General features: G+C 45.9%; 1 protein-coding gene across 1 annotated transcript; it reads right to left on the bottom strand.

Annotated features, from left to right (window-relative positions):
- Positions 1-263: 263 nt before the first annotated feature.
- On the bottom strand, positions 264-9,635 carry LOC145355621 (lectin-like). The gene is made up of 5 exons (XM_080207865.1): positions 9,554-9,635; positions 9,397-9,478; positions 2,465-2,625; positions 516-656; positions 264-431 (listed from the first exon to the last, which is right to left on the bottom strand). The coding sequence occupies exons 2-5, from the start codon at positions 9,449-9,451 to the stop codon at positions 264-266; spliced, it is 525 nt and encodes a 174-aa protein (XP_080063991.1). The 5' UTR covers positions 9,452-9,478; positions 9,554-9,635.
- Positions 9,636-14,835: the final 5,200 nt, after the last annotated feature.

A 14,835-nucleotide genomic window follows, 5' to 3' on the forward strand; every position in this document is an offset into this window, starting at 1 on the left:
TGGGGATTGTCAGAGAATGCAATCAGCAACTCCGACAATCTTCATGTCATCCACAAACTTACTAAATAGATCACCCACATTTTTCTCCAGATCATTGAGGTCCCAGCACTGATCCAATAAATGTTCTACAATACCGGGCCCATGTACTCTCCCCCAGTAAACAGTTTCACCTGCAGGGTGACTGCCAGAGGGGCAGGAAATAGAGTTCTGTTAAAGTCTAAAACTCAATCACATGGACCCCACTTTGATTCTCATCCATTGGTCTATTCGTCTGGAATTATTTTCCTGTTGGAAACAGTAGCACTTATCAACATCAACTTACTAAATCCAGTATGCACACAGTCTTCACGTCCTTGCCAGTTATTGGGTTCATTCCTACCCCATTTTGCAAAATTTGTTGGAGATCCATCAGTCCAAAGGAACTTCTTCTCCTGTGGAAATATCAAATCATTTCATTTTAAGTTGTATTTCTTGTTTACCAGAACTAGTATGATGCAAAAACTCAAAAATGTTACCCTAAAGATGTCATGGAGACCAATCCAAGTCCTGACAAGGGTTCCCTTGATATTCCGTATCATCTGTCCAATGAATTTATTCTGTTTCTCCCTGTGAATGGAGGCAAGATGGCCGTTCGGACCCAGAGATTGGCAATACAGCTTTAAAAAAAAAAATTGTTATCTTTTTACATTGAACATATTCAATGGTTTTGCTCCAATATGCTGATAAACTTTGTTCTTTTGCAGAATGTGAACAAAAAACTACAACCTCCCGCTGTATGCCTGAGATCCTGATAAGGACTGATTCTAAACATCAGTGACTGATGACACACTGACACTGATTACTAGGAACCAATCTTATTGTGGCTTCAAACCATCAGATTGAAATTTCAGCACCTTCTGCGTGTAACCTGATGTTGGCCTGGGTTTGTGCTCAAACACTGTGGGTTCATCCGGTGTTTTTCCTGTTCTCTCCAATCTTTACCCATGCAGCAGCTATCAGTACAGATGTTGACAGTTACCACGGTCCATGTCACTGCAAAGTGACCACATTCACACTAGCAGATTTATCATAATGACAGGCCACTGCTAATCTCTGTCAGTTCAATATCATTAAATTCTATCCAGAATTCTATTTGGAGATCAAGAGGCTCATTGACAACCACACTGGAATTTAACAACTTGGTGCTACGGGAGATGATAAGTTAGACAATAAATGGCTCTGGTTTGAGCTCAGATGTGTAAGTAGTGATGCAAAACAGAGAGATTTAGGAATCCAAGCACAGAAATCATTAACAGGAGAGCTACAGACAATTACCCAGATTAAAGACAGGCTCACCAGAATAACTCTGCTGCTAAAGGGATTAAATAATAAGTGACAGACTGAGCTGGAGGATTATGGAGTGAACTGACTGAGGTAACCAAGATACTGAAAGGAGTTGGTGGGATAGATGGAGGAACTATTATGTAATCTTAAAATGAGCATTGTGCCTTTAAGGATGATGTCAGGAAATGATCCACTCACAGAACTTGGTGGAAATCTGAAACTCACTCCTTTAATAACACTTGAGGGGCAATGGAAAATTACACAAGGATTGAATGCTGTGAAACTGTGGTGGGCAGATGGAGTTAAGATACAGATCAACCGTGGCCTATTTCAATGGTGAAACGGGTTTGAGGGTGTTATGTATTGTAAAGTAGTGTATCTCTGTGATTAGTCACATGGTGTGCTGTGACATCATTCGCAGGGTTCTCTCTCTCTCTCCCATCCAACTGTGATGAAACAACACCGATCTCAATAAACTCTGACTTGTTGATTCAGTAATCCATGGTGTGGCCGCCTATTCTTTTGCTCTTTGCTGCAGAAGAGGCTGAAGTCCCAAAACATAAGAGGCAATGAAAGGCCTACTGCTGTTCCTATTTTCCACACATCATCCCTGTTGTTACTGAGCTACAGAAAAACAATGAAGCCACCTTGGTTTTCAAATCCTTCCATGGCCTCACCTCTGCCCCTGGAATCTCCTCCAGCTTTACAATCTGACAGCAGCTCTACCCTCTCCAATCCGGATGTTTAATTTCTCCACCATTAGCAGCCAGCTCTTCAGCTGCTTTGGCTACAATCTATGCAATTCCCTCTCTAAACCTCCCTGACTCTCTATTTCTCTCCCCTTCAAAACATTCTTTCAAATTACAACTTTTGATTCAGCTTTTGGTCAGTGGTTATGGTGGAACTGGGTGGAATGTGTATAATCCAAACTCCACTGATCTGTATCTGAATTTTCAATCAAGGTCCCAAGGGCTCGATTTTACCATTGAGTTGTGCCCATTTTCGGACATGGAAACTTGGTAAAGTCAGGTGTGAAGTAAGTCGTGCTTCCTCTGTTTTAGTTTCTTTCATTCTGTGTTTGGTCAAATTCAGACACGTTGAGAAACAGATACTTGAATAACTTACAAGTGTAGGGACTTACCTCTGCATCGACCCAAGACAGTTTATAATTGACAAACTTGTAGCAACGGCGAAAACGATACACACCACCGTTACACCATCTTCCCCATGAGAAACGACGTTCCTCAAGGTCCTGATTCACTTCCGTCAGATTCTCCGATTCGATATTCAGATCAGGATCAGCTGCAGATTAAAACAAGTTGTAATCATCACAGCATTCACAGTTTATTTCTCATTCATGGGGCTGGAAATTGTTGAGTACATGATAGACAAGACCAGCTTTGGGAGTGGGATATTTCACCTGACTGCATTCACACACCAAGTTTACATCAAATTATAAAGAAGTTACAGAACAGAAAGAGGATCTTTGCTCCAATTCGTCAGTGTCTCTGTTTCTGTCCCCCAGGAATCTCCTCCCACTTTGTTTACTTCCTCTAACCCGAGCACCACATCACCTCATTCCCATCTTCCCCATCTGCTTATGTCGATTCCCCTCAAGTGAATACTGCAGCCTGCATCCTAATCCTCACAGGCAGCAAGGACTAGTTGTGGGGCCAATTCTCTGCCTCCTCTGGTCTCTTGACAGACACACACACAATCCTCTTCCTGCAATGTGCTTTATTATGAACTGGAGAAAGCTCTGTGGGTATCCCTCCCCTTCCCTCCCCTCTGTTGGAGAGTCTTGAACCCACACTTCAGCTCAATGACTCTGAGCTGCTGTGCCTCAGGTAACAGCCACTTCCTACAGGTGTAGTTATCCGGGACAGTCTGATTGCCCCCTTATTCCCATTTCTATTATCTGGATACACCACCTGTGCTGCCAATTTAAATCTTCATTTTGTGTTAGTTGTCATTGATTTCTGAAGCAAATAGAATCAGTTTACCTGCCTCTCTCCAGCAGCACCAACTCTCCCTATTCCAAAAGCTGTCCTTGACCCCAGATCCATTTCAATCTTCATCTCATCTGACATCTTAGCAGGAACTCAGGTTTTAAGGAACGTGAGCTCCAGCAACTTTACCGTCTCCAGCCTATTTGGGTCCCTCCAGCTCTTCCCTTCCCACTAAACCCGTCCCTTCTTCTAATCCCAGCTCTGCCGATAGTCACTGTGCACTCTGACCTTCCCCTCTCTGCTACTGAACACTCTGCACTCAGCAAATGATTCCATTTTATCTCTTTCCACCCTCACCTCAATGAATTTCAGGCTCAGCACAATGCTGTACTCTTCTTCCATCATCACCTCTTTGGGCAGGATTCCTCTCCCCATTCAACTGATCCTTTCACCCGTGTCCAGCACTCTCCCGCTAACTGAAGCCCTCCCTCTGGCCTCTTATCTGTTCCTGATCTTTTCATTGAAATCTGTTGGTGTGAAATTGACCATCTTAATAACTCTGCTTGTCTCACCCTGTCTAACCTGTCTCTTTCTGAACTTGCTGAACTCCGATCTCTCAGACTCAACCCTGACTTTGTTATCAAGTCAGGGTTATCAATCCTGCTGACAAGGGTGGCTCTGTTGTTATCTGATTTTCTGACCTCTATCTTGCAGAGACTTAACATCAACTCTCAGACACTTCATTCACCCTCCCTGGAACAATATTCCCACCATCGGAAATCAAGCCATTTTTTCCAGAACTGTCACTGACCTCATTGTTTCTGGAAATCTTCCCTCCAATGCTTCTATCCTCATAGTCTGCCAACCCCACACAATCCACTTCTACCTCCTTCCCAAAACCCACGAACAGGACTATCCTGCGGAAGCCATTGCTTCAGCCCGTTCCTGCCCCAAAGAACTAATTTTCTTCTATCTTGACTCTATTCTCTTCCCCTTTTTCAACGTCTTCCCACCCACATTCGGGACTCCTCTGATGTTCTACATCATATCCACAATTTCCTGACCGTAACTGCCTTCACTTGACCATGGACATTCAATCCCGCTTCACCTCCATCCCCACCTCTTCGTCTTTGAACAGAGGCCTGAACAGTCTCCATCCTCCACCTGGCTGAACTTGTTCTCTTATTGAGCAGTTTCCCCTTTAGCTTGTATCACTTCCTGCAAATAAAAACTGCTATTATGATAAATCCCTAGAACCTGAAGAAGTGTATCCCAGGACATTGTGGGAGGCTAGGGAGGAAATTGTGGGTCCCCTAGCCAAGATATTTGAATCATCAGTAGTCACGGGTGAGATGTCTGAAGATTGGAGGGTGGCAAATGTTGTGCCTTTGTTTAAACAGGGTTGAAGGGAAAAGTCTGGGAACTTTGGGCCAGTGAGCCTCACATCTGTATTGAGTAAGTTGTTGGAAGGTATTTTGAGAGACAGGATCTACAGGCATTTAGAGATGCAAGGACACGTTAGGGACAGTCAGCATGGCTTTGTGAGTGGAAAATAATGTCTCACAAATTTGGTTGAGTTTTTTGAAGGGGTGACCAAGAAGGTAGATGAAGGCAAGTGCAGTTGATGTTGTCTACATGGACTTTAGCAAGGCCTTTGACAAGGTACTGCATGGTAAGTTATTGCATAAGGTTAAATTTCAGGTATGATGGGAAAAAAAACCATAAAGATGGATAACTGACATAAAAATAGCTGCCCAGCACATGAAGGGTTAAAAGACATTAAGCAGGCACTGACTTCCAATGCAGACAACTACTTGAAATTTAAACATACAGGACAGACAGTTATTTGAATTAAACATACAGGGAACAAATACTGCAGGAAGCCAGGCACTTTAAAGGTAAAGATAGTCCTGGGACAATGGGGTCTGATAGGGAGATTAGTCATAATTAGGAACAGGAATACATAAATGCAGGAAAACCAATTACTCTATGAATAGGCTGAAACTAAGTCATTGATAAAGAGGAAATGTATCCATTAATGGAACAGTGCAATATTGAAATGCTCCTGTCCATAACGATGTATTAAACGATCATTCACCCATTTGATTATAACGATGTGTTAATGGTGTCCGGTCCATCTATTGTGTAAAAGGTCTAAAGATGGACCGCTCCTGTTGAATTGTTGAGAGAAGGTAGCTGCCCAGCACTGCGGAGTGCCAGTGCCTTTTCTCCACGAAGCTTCGTTAAATAAAACTGTATTGTTGCACCCCCAGTCTGACTCTGAAGTGGTAATTTTCCCACAACAACGGGATCCAGGGTGAGGTATCTAAGTGGATACAAAATTGGCTTCTTGACAGAAGTCAGAGGGAAGTTGTAGACAGTTGTTTTTCACACTGGAGGCTTGTGACCAGCGGTGTGCCTCAGGGATCAGTGCTGGGCCCACTGTTATTTGTCATTTATATTAATGATTTGGATGATGATATTGGAGGCATGGTTAGTAATTTTGCAGATGACACCACGACTAGTGGCATTGTGGACAGCAAAGAAAGTTATCTTGGATTGCAATGGGATCTTGATCATTTGGGCCAGTGGGCTAACAAATAGCAGATAAGAGTTTAATTTTGATAAATGCAAGATGATGCATTTTGGTAGGTTGGGCAGGACTTACTCAGTTAATGGTAGGGTACTGGGGAGAGTTATAGAACAAAGAGATCACGAGGTACATGTTCATAGCATCTTGAAAGTGGAATCACAGGTGGACAGAGTGGTGAAGAAGGCATTCAGCGTGCTTGGTTTCATCGGTCAGAACATTGAATACAGGAGTTGGGACATCTTGAAGTTGTATAAGAGATTGGTAAGGCCATACTTGGAATACAGTGTACAGTTCTGGTCATTCTATTATAGAAGGGATGTTATTAAACGAGAAACAGTGCAGAAAAGATTTACGAGGATGCTATCGTGACTTGATGGTTTGAGTTATAAGGACAGGCTGGATAAACTGGAACTTTTTTCTCCGAAGCATAGAAGGCTGAGGGATGATCTTATAGAGGTCTATAAAATAATGAGGGGCACAGATCAGCTAGATAGTCAATATCTTTTCCCAAAGATAGGAAAGTCTAAAACTAGAGGGCAAATTTTAAGGTGAGAGGGGAGAGATACAAGTGTCCAGAGGGGTATTTTTTTTTCCCCTAACAGAGGGTGGTGAGTGTCCGGAACAAGTTGCCAGGGGTAGTAGTAGAGGCGGATACAATTTTGTCTTTTATAAAGCATTTAGACAGTGACATGGGTATCGAGGGATATGGGTCAAATGCGGGCAATTGGGATTAGTTTAGGGGTTTAAAAAAAGGGCGGCATGGACAAGTTGGGCCGAAGGGCCTGTTTCCATGCTGTAAACCTCTATGACTCTATGACTGCTGGCATGGTCCCCAGTTATGCATGTCTGCTTCTAATTTCAATCCTCTCTCTCACATTCACATGGTCCAACTCCAACATTTCCCTTCATTCCTTGACTTCTGTCTCCATTTCTGGTGAGAGACTGATCACCAATATTCATTACAAACCCGAAAGGAACCATTTTCTTTGTGACACTGCTCTACCACCCCACCACCTCATCTCCTTCCCACAACATCCTCTGCTGCAATCGCAGGAGGTATACCACCTGCCCCTTTCCCTCCTCACTTTCTAAGGCCCCAGACATTTACTTGCACTTCTTTCAATTTAGTCCACTGCATTCGCTGCTCACAGTGTGGTCTTGTCTGCACTGGAGAGACTAAAACACAGACGGGGGCTTGATTTTACCAAGAATTCATGCCCGTTTTCAGCCGCAAAATCGTGGTAAATTCGGGCCCGGGCCTTTACCGCAATCTGCACCCAAATGAGAGCAGATTGCGGCTTTACCGACACCCGATTTGGGTGTGGATCCGGTCTGTGTCCGAATCGGGCGGCCCGACGATTTAAATGTATTAACATGCACTTAAATCAACTTAATGAACCGCGCCCAACTCTACTGCCAAATCCCACTTTATTGTCTTTGGGTCCGTTCAGGATCCGTGCTGTGAGCAACTTGCAAAATAAAAATCTGAAGCCGATTCTTATTCTGCAGGGGAATCTCCAAATCCCATCCTTCGCAGAACCCCCGCTAACCACCCCGGCAGACCCACGCCCCCACGATCGGACCTCCCTGGGAGGCAGGCCCCACCCCGCCTCCCATGACTGGAGCCTGCTGGGAGCCAAGAGCCCCTCGGCAGAGCACACCCCCAAGCTATCTCGATCACTGCTTCCCTCCTCCATCCTTCTGACCTGCAGTCCTTCGAGAGCCTGCAGCACCTTCCTGGCCTTCCACTGGCATCCGCCAGAGGAGGGGGGGTTGGGGGGTGGGTGGGGAGCGTGCTCAGATGGATCTCAGCTCGGGGGGGGGGGGGGGGGGCGGTGGAGATGGAGGATGGAGGGGGAGGATGGAATTTGGGAAAATATTTCAAAATATATATCTGCCCATTCATATTTTGAAATATTTTCCCAAATTCTTGACTGTCGGGGTTTTAGCTCCTGCGATTATAATTTTGACATTATCTTCCATTATCTGTGCAATGTTCAAATGAAAACAAAATGAAAGAAAGGATCGAGGGCTGCTCCAGAGGCAGATTAGCTGCACCCAACGTTGCCCATGCAAATCACATACATAAGTAGGGGCACATCTGCCATGGAATGAGAGAGGAGAGTTGTTAATACAAATTTCTTTTCATTACGGTTGATTTCCCAGATTTGGTACTCTCCTTGAATCTTATTTCCAAGTTCCACCACAGGGACAAATCTTCCAAGTTCACCACATGACTCTGAACATTTGAGCACCTGGCTCATGGCTACAGGGACACACAGCTCACTAATTGATCACAAGGACACTGTAGATTAATTCCTTTCCCATAGATAATTAGGCAGCACAAAGAAGATGCTACATTATTTTCAGTTTGCAAGTCCATCCTCCCCCCATCCTCCAGCACCCCCCCCACAACCAGAGATCCATCTCAGCCCACCCCCACTCCTCCAGTGGACACCAATAGAAGACCAGGAAGGTGCTGCAGGCTCTTGAAGGACTGCAGGTCGGAAGGATGGTGGAGAGCAGCAATCGAGGTAGGTTTGGGGTGTGCTTTGCTGAGGGGGACCTGCCTCCCAGTGGGGCCCTGTTGTTGGGGGTTGGGTCTGCCAGGGGGGCCTGTGTCCCTGGGGGGGGGTCAGATCCTGCCTCACCCTCCCACCCCCGCTCTCTCTGCTGTTTTTCTCTTTCGCATCCGGGCGTGCTGTTTCAGGTTTTTTTCAAAGTGCGCGTGCGCAGTTCAGAACTCTGATCATTCTGGCAGTGCTAAGCCCCGCCCACAGCTCAGATCGGATCAGAGCCGGCAAGAAGCGTATAGGCACCCGGCACAGAGGATTCCGGGCTCGGATCCATATTACACCTAGATCCGGCCCTTAGGCTCCAATTGGTAAAATCAGGCCCTGGGTGACACTTGTGGAACACCATTGCTCAGTTCAGAAACATGACCCAGACCTTCCTGTCACTATCTGTTTTAATTCACCATTTTGCTCTCAAGCTCAAAATTTCTATCATCAACCTGCTGCAATGGTCCAGTAAAGCCCAACGCAAACTGGAGGAACAGCACCTCATCTCCCGATTAGGCACTTTAAAACTTTCTGGATTAACAAAGAGTTCAACAACTTCCTCCATTTTGAAATATTAAGTTTCCCTTTCCCCTCAGGGACCAGTCTGTAACTGAAAGCAAAGGATGTTCATACATTTTGCTCTCTGAGACTTTAGCTATTAACACATTCTGAATTTCAGGCCACTATTAGTATCTGCTTTACTCTTTAACACACTCATTATACTCCCTTTGCCTTGTGTCCATGACATCTTTCACAAATCTCTCCTGAGCTCCAGCCTGTTCCCGACCTTCCATTTTGATCACCCTGCTCCATCCTCTCTCTTCCACAGTATCAAACCCATCACATTTCTACCCCGCATCTGCTCTGAAAAAAAGTCACCCCAACTCAAAACATTCATTGTTTCTCTCTCCACAGAAGCTCCCAGACCTGCTGAGTTTTTCCGGCATTTTCTGTTTTTATTTCAGTTTACCTGCCACATCACCGCTGAATAATGCAGCCAGCAGCAAGACTCCAATCAGCATCATACTGAAGTGAAGGTTATTTCCACAAACCTAAAATACAAAAAAATTCAACATTAAGATCAAGATTTCCATTTAAAAGTGGGAATTTCCTATCTCCATTCCTACCTCCCTTTTCGCAGTTGTCTCTTGTGATGAGGTTTCAAATGTCACTGCAAAAATATATAGACAGACTGACAATCAACGGTGCTATTGAAATCAAATCTGATTGGCTGGACCATTAATGATGTTAAAATAACTGCTGATTAATTAGTGGCTGAGAGCCAACAGGAAGAGCTGGAAAGTGTTCAAATATTTGCTGTGCCACACCTGAGATAGTGTAACGTGGCACTGTAACTCCTCACTGAGAAATGGAAACTGCACTCGGTGGCACAATGGTAAACCTAAACATTACCTAAACCTAAAATTATGACAGAGATAGACAGTGAGAAGATATGGAAAGATACTGATAAATGTACAGAATGGGATGTGAACTTCAACATCAGAGAAGCTAGGCTGGATTCTTCCATCCCAACTGGGGCCTGAACCATATCAGGTCGGCTTTAGAAATGAGTGCACACGGCCTGATTCCGGTATATTAAGAGTGAGCGGTGATGAGGAGGAGATTTGAAAGGTTTATTGGTGTAACACGGGTGGGGACAGGGGGATGAAGATTGGGGGGCCTCACTGTCTTCTCCAGAAATAGGCCCAATGTCTCAGTGAAGGAGGGAGATTTTAACTTGATCACCTGTCATCCTGCCTCCGTCTCCACCTCAGGCCTGCTGAGGGAGGTGGCAAGTTTGACTCCAGCCTGTCCACTACCCCCTGTCATCAGGATAGTTCCGGCAGGCACTGCTGGACAAGAAATGGGAGAATGACATTGGGAATTCCTCAATTCCCAACCATCTATCCAATCACAGACACAATGGATTACCTTCCTGCTCCCACACAGTTACCGATGGTGTCCCCCAAGGATCTATCCTTCACTTCCTTCTATTTCCACATGCTGCCTTCATCAACATTATCCAGAATCGCAGCATGGATAGTTTCTGAGCTGCTTTGAGCTGCTCTCTCCTGTAGTTATGTTTGTTTCGACAAAGATCCTCTTTCTGATTGATCAGTAAACAAGACCAAGAGGGATCTTTGCCACTCTTGTTCACATGAACTGATTCACAAATAACTTTTACAGCTCACCTCTTTCAGCCCCTCGAGTCTGTTTTCCCATTCTATTGGATTGTGGTTGATTTGTCATTTAACTCCAACTACCTGCAGGCTTCAAAATACACCCAAAATGGTGGGTGAATTTATCCCCGATAGCACCCCCAAAGCCCCAGATAAAATCCAATCACCAGGGTGACCAATGAGAGAAAAGCCGTCCTCATGTGTGGGAGAGACAGAGGGGGTGATTTTATCATTTTCATTCCAAGTGCTGGGTGGATATGAAACTGGGAGTCTTTCAGATCCATTTTCTGGGCCGTTCTCAGACACCCCCATACGCACTCTGCCGATAGAAAATATCAGCCAATCCGAATCTCACTGCAGAAGCCTGTGGGCGGGGCTTACCATATCCCAAATCCTGCAGCTCCAATCGGAGCCTTCAACAGCACATACACGGTTACAAAAGAAGATCGAATGCTGCTCCCCTGCCACATCCCTCCCGGGCCAGATAATGTCTCCCCTGGTCCCAATGGACATTGTCCCCCTCAAACATTACTGACAGGGGGGATCCGCTGTCATTATGCGCTGGGATCAGTGGGAGAGGAAGGAAGGAGGCGATTGGGGCTGGCCATCCAGGGTGAAGGACAGAGCGTATCGGGCCAGGCCATCAGGGTGGTTGGGGAGGGGGGGGCGCGGGGTCCCAGTCGAAGCTTTACCTTCCCAAACTTAAGTGGATGTGTTGACGAAAAGCAGAAAGTCCAAAAACAGGGCCATTACAGACAAAAAGCTTTCACCAGGAAACACAATCAAAATGCAAAGTTTTGGAAACAGCACCTCATGGGCACCAGGAACAATCCTTTTCAGAACGGGGCCAGTACCTATATGGTCAAGGTTGGAACAAGACGCTACATAAACATGTAGATCACCTATGCCATCAGGAGCTGTTGACAGAAGCAGCTAACACAGCATGCACGCCATCTGGGACCTCAAGTACACTGAGGAACTACAAAGCAACTCAACCAACGGGAGGTTAGAACATAGAACATAGAAAAACTACAGCACAAACAGGCCCTTCAGCCCACAAGATGCACCGATGATATCCCTACCTACTAGGCTTACCTATAACCCTCAATCCTTTTAAGTCCCATGTACTCACCCAGGAGTCTCTTAAAACACCCTATCGAATTTGCATCCACCACCACCGATGGGAGCCGATTCCACTCGCCCACCACCCTCTGAGTGAAAAACTTACCCCTGACATCTCCTCTGTACCTACTCACCAGCACCTTAAATCTGTGTCCTCTCGTAGCAACCATTTCAGCCCTGGGAAAAAGTCTCTGAGAATCCACCCAATCTCTGCCTCTCAACATGTTATACACTTCCATCAGGTCACCTCTCATCCTTCGTCTTTCTAAGGAGAAAAGACTGAGCTCCCTCAACCTATCCTCATAAGGCATGCCACCCAAACCAGGCAACATCTTTGTAAATCTCCTCTGTACCCTTTCAATAGCTTCCACATCAGTAATGAGGCGACCAGAGCACAGTACTCCAAGAGGGGTCTGACTCGGGTCTTATAAAGCTGCAGCATTATCTCCCGACTTCTAATCTCAATCCCTCGATTGATGAAGGCCAGTACCATATGCCTTCTTAACCACATCCTCTACCTGCGAGGCCAATTTAAGAGTCCTGTGGACCCGGACCCCAAGGTCCTTCTGATCCTCTACACTACTAAGACTCTTACCCTTGATATTGTACTCCTTCATCCCATTTGACCTGACAAAAAGGACCACTATACATTTATCCGGGTTGAAGTCCATCTGCCACTTCTCCACCCAGCCTTGCATCCTATCCATGTCACGCTGCAACTTCTGACATCCCTCCAAACTATCCACAACACCACCAACGTTGGCTTCGTCAGCAAACTTACCAACCCATCCCTCCACTTCCTCATCCAGGTCATTTATGAAAATGACAAACAGCAAGGGTCCTAGAACAGATCCCTGGGCCACTCCACTGGTAATCGATCTCCATGTAGAAAAAGACCCATCTACAACCACTCTGTCTTCTGTGGACAAGCCAGTTCTGCATCCACAAGGCAACAGCCCCTGAGATCGCATGCCCTCTCACTTTCTCAAGAAGTTTGCACGGGGGACCTTATCGAACGCCTTGCTGAAGTCCATATAAACCACGTCAACCGCTCTTCCTTCATCAATGTGTTTAGTCACATTTTCAAAGCACTCAACCAGGCTCGTAAGGCACGATCTGCCTTTGACAAAGCCGTGCTGACTACTATTGAGCATATTAAAACTTCTCTAAATGTTCATAAATCCTGTCCCTCAGAATCTTCTCCATCAACTTACCAACCACTGAGGTTAGACTCACCAGTCGCTAATTTCCTGGGCTATCCCTATTCCTTTTCTTGAATATAGGAACCACATCCACAATCCTCCAATCATCCGGAAACTCTCCAGTCTCCATCGATGACACAAAGATCATCCCTAGAGGTTCTGTGATCTCTTCACTGGCCTCCCATAGTAAGCAGGGGTACCTCCCATCCGGTCCCAGCGACTAATCTATCTTGATGCTATTCAAAATTTCCAACACATCCTCTTTCTTCATGTCCACACACTCAATCTTTTTGGTCCAACGCAAGCCTGCAGTACAAGCACCGAGATCTTTTTCCACCATGAATACCAAGGTAAAGTATTCATTAAGCACCTCTGCTATTTCTACTGGTCCTGTACAAACTTTCCCACCTTCACATTTTATAGTTCCTATTCCTTCACATCTCATCCTTTTACTCTTCACATATTTGTAGAATGCCTTAGGGTTCTCCTTAATCTTACCTGCCAAGGCCTTCTCATGACCCCTTCTGGCTCTCCTAATTTATTTTTTAAGAACATAAGAACATAAGAAATAGGAGCAGGAGTAGGCCATCTAGCCCTTCGAGCCTGCCCCGCCATTCAATAAGATCATGGCTGATCTGTCGTGGCTCAGTTCCACTTTCCCACCCTCTCCCCATAACCCTTAATCCCCTCTCTTATCAAAAACCCATCAACCCGCTTCTTAAAAATATTTAGCGAGGCAGCCTCCACCACTTCAACGGGCAGAGAATTCCAGAGATTCACCACCCTTTGAGTGAAGAAGTTCCTCCTCAACTCCGTTCTAAACCGCCTCCCCTTTATCTTGAGGCTGTGCCCCCTAGTCCTACTGTCATTTTTGAGCGGGAAGAGTCTCTCCACCTCTATCCTATCCATCCCATTCATCATCTTATACGTCTCAATGAGATCTCCCCTCATTCTTCTAAACTCTAACGAGTACAAGCCCAGTTTATTCAGCCTCTCCTCATAGCTCAATCCCCTCAACTCCGGTATCAGCCTAGTAAACCTCCTCTGCACTCCCTCCAGGGCCAAAATATCCTTGCGCAGGTGCGGCGCCCAAAACTGCACACAGTACTCCAGCTGCGGCCTCACCAATGCCCTATACAGCTGCAGCAAGACCTCCCTACTTTTATATTCAATCCCCCTCGCTATGAAGGCCAGCATCCCATTCGCCTTCCTGACCACCTGCTGCACCTGCAAGCTGGGTTTTTGCGACTCATGCACAAGGACCCCGAGGTCCCTCTGCACCGTCGCCTGCTGCAGTTTTTCGCCACGTAAGTAATAGTCCTTCCTACCATTCTTCCTACCAAAGTGGACCACCTCACACTTGCCAACATTAAATTCCATTTGCCATTTCCTGGCCCATTCGCCCAGCCTATCTAGATCCTTCTGCAGACTCTCCACACCCTCCGCACAATTTGCCTTTCCCCCAATCTTGGTGTCATCAGCAAATTTCGACACCCTGCACTCGGTTCCCTCCTCCAGATCATCTATATAAATGGTAAATAGCTGAGGCCCCAGCACCGACCCCTGGGGCACCCCACTAGTCACCAACCGCCAATCCGAATAGCACCCATTGACCCCCACTCTCTGCCTCCTATTTGACAACCAATCCTCTATCCACGCTAACACCCTACCCCCAACTCCATGTCCCCTGACCTTCTGCAATAACCTCTTGTGAGGTACCTTGTCAAACGCCTTCTGAAAATCCAGAAAGACCACATCCACCGGCTCTCCTCTATCCACTGCCCTAGACACATCCTCATAGAACTCCAGTAAATTTGTCAGACACGACTTCCCTTTAATGAAACCGTGTTGCGTCCGCCCTATCAAGCAATTCCCTTCAAGATGCCTCGCAATTTCCTCCTTAAT

This window comes from Carcharhinus amblyrhynchos, chromosome 19 (genome assembly GCF_965287045.1).
Source record: "Carcharhinus amblyrhynchos chromosome 19, sCarAmb.v2.hapA, whole genome shotgun sequence".
Classification (NCBI taxonomy): Eukaryota; Metazoa; Chordata; class Chondrichthyes; order Carcharhiniformes; family Carcharhinidae; genus Carcharhinus; species Carcharhinus amblyrhynchos.

Excerpts from the sequence above, each read along its gene's own strand:
- LOC145355621 (XM_080207865.1), bottom strand. The coding sequence starts at position 9,451 with ATGATGCTGATTGGAGTCTTGCTGCTGGCTGCATTATTCAGCGGTGAT. Across the intron at positions 2,626-9,396 it reads ATTCAGCGGTGATGTGGCAG|CTGATCCTGATCTGAATATC; the intron begins GTAAACTGAAAT and ends TTTAATCTGCAG. Across the intron at positions 432-515 it reads GTCTCCATGACATCTTTAGG|GAGAAGAAGTTCCTTTGGAC; the intron begins GTAACATTTTTG and ends ATATTTCCACAG.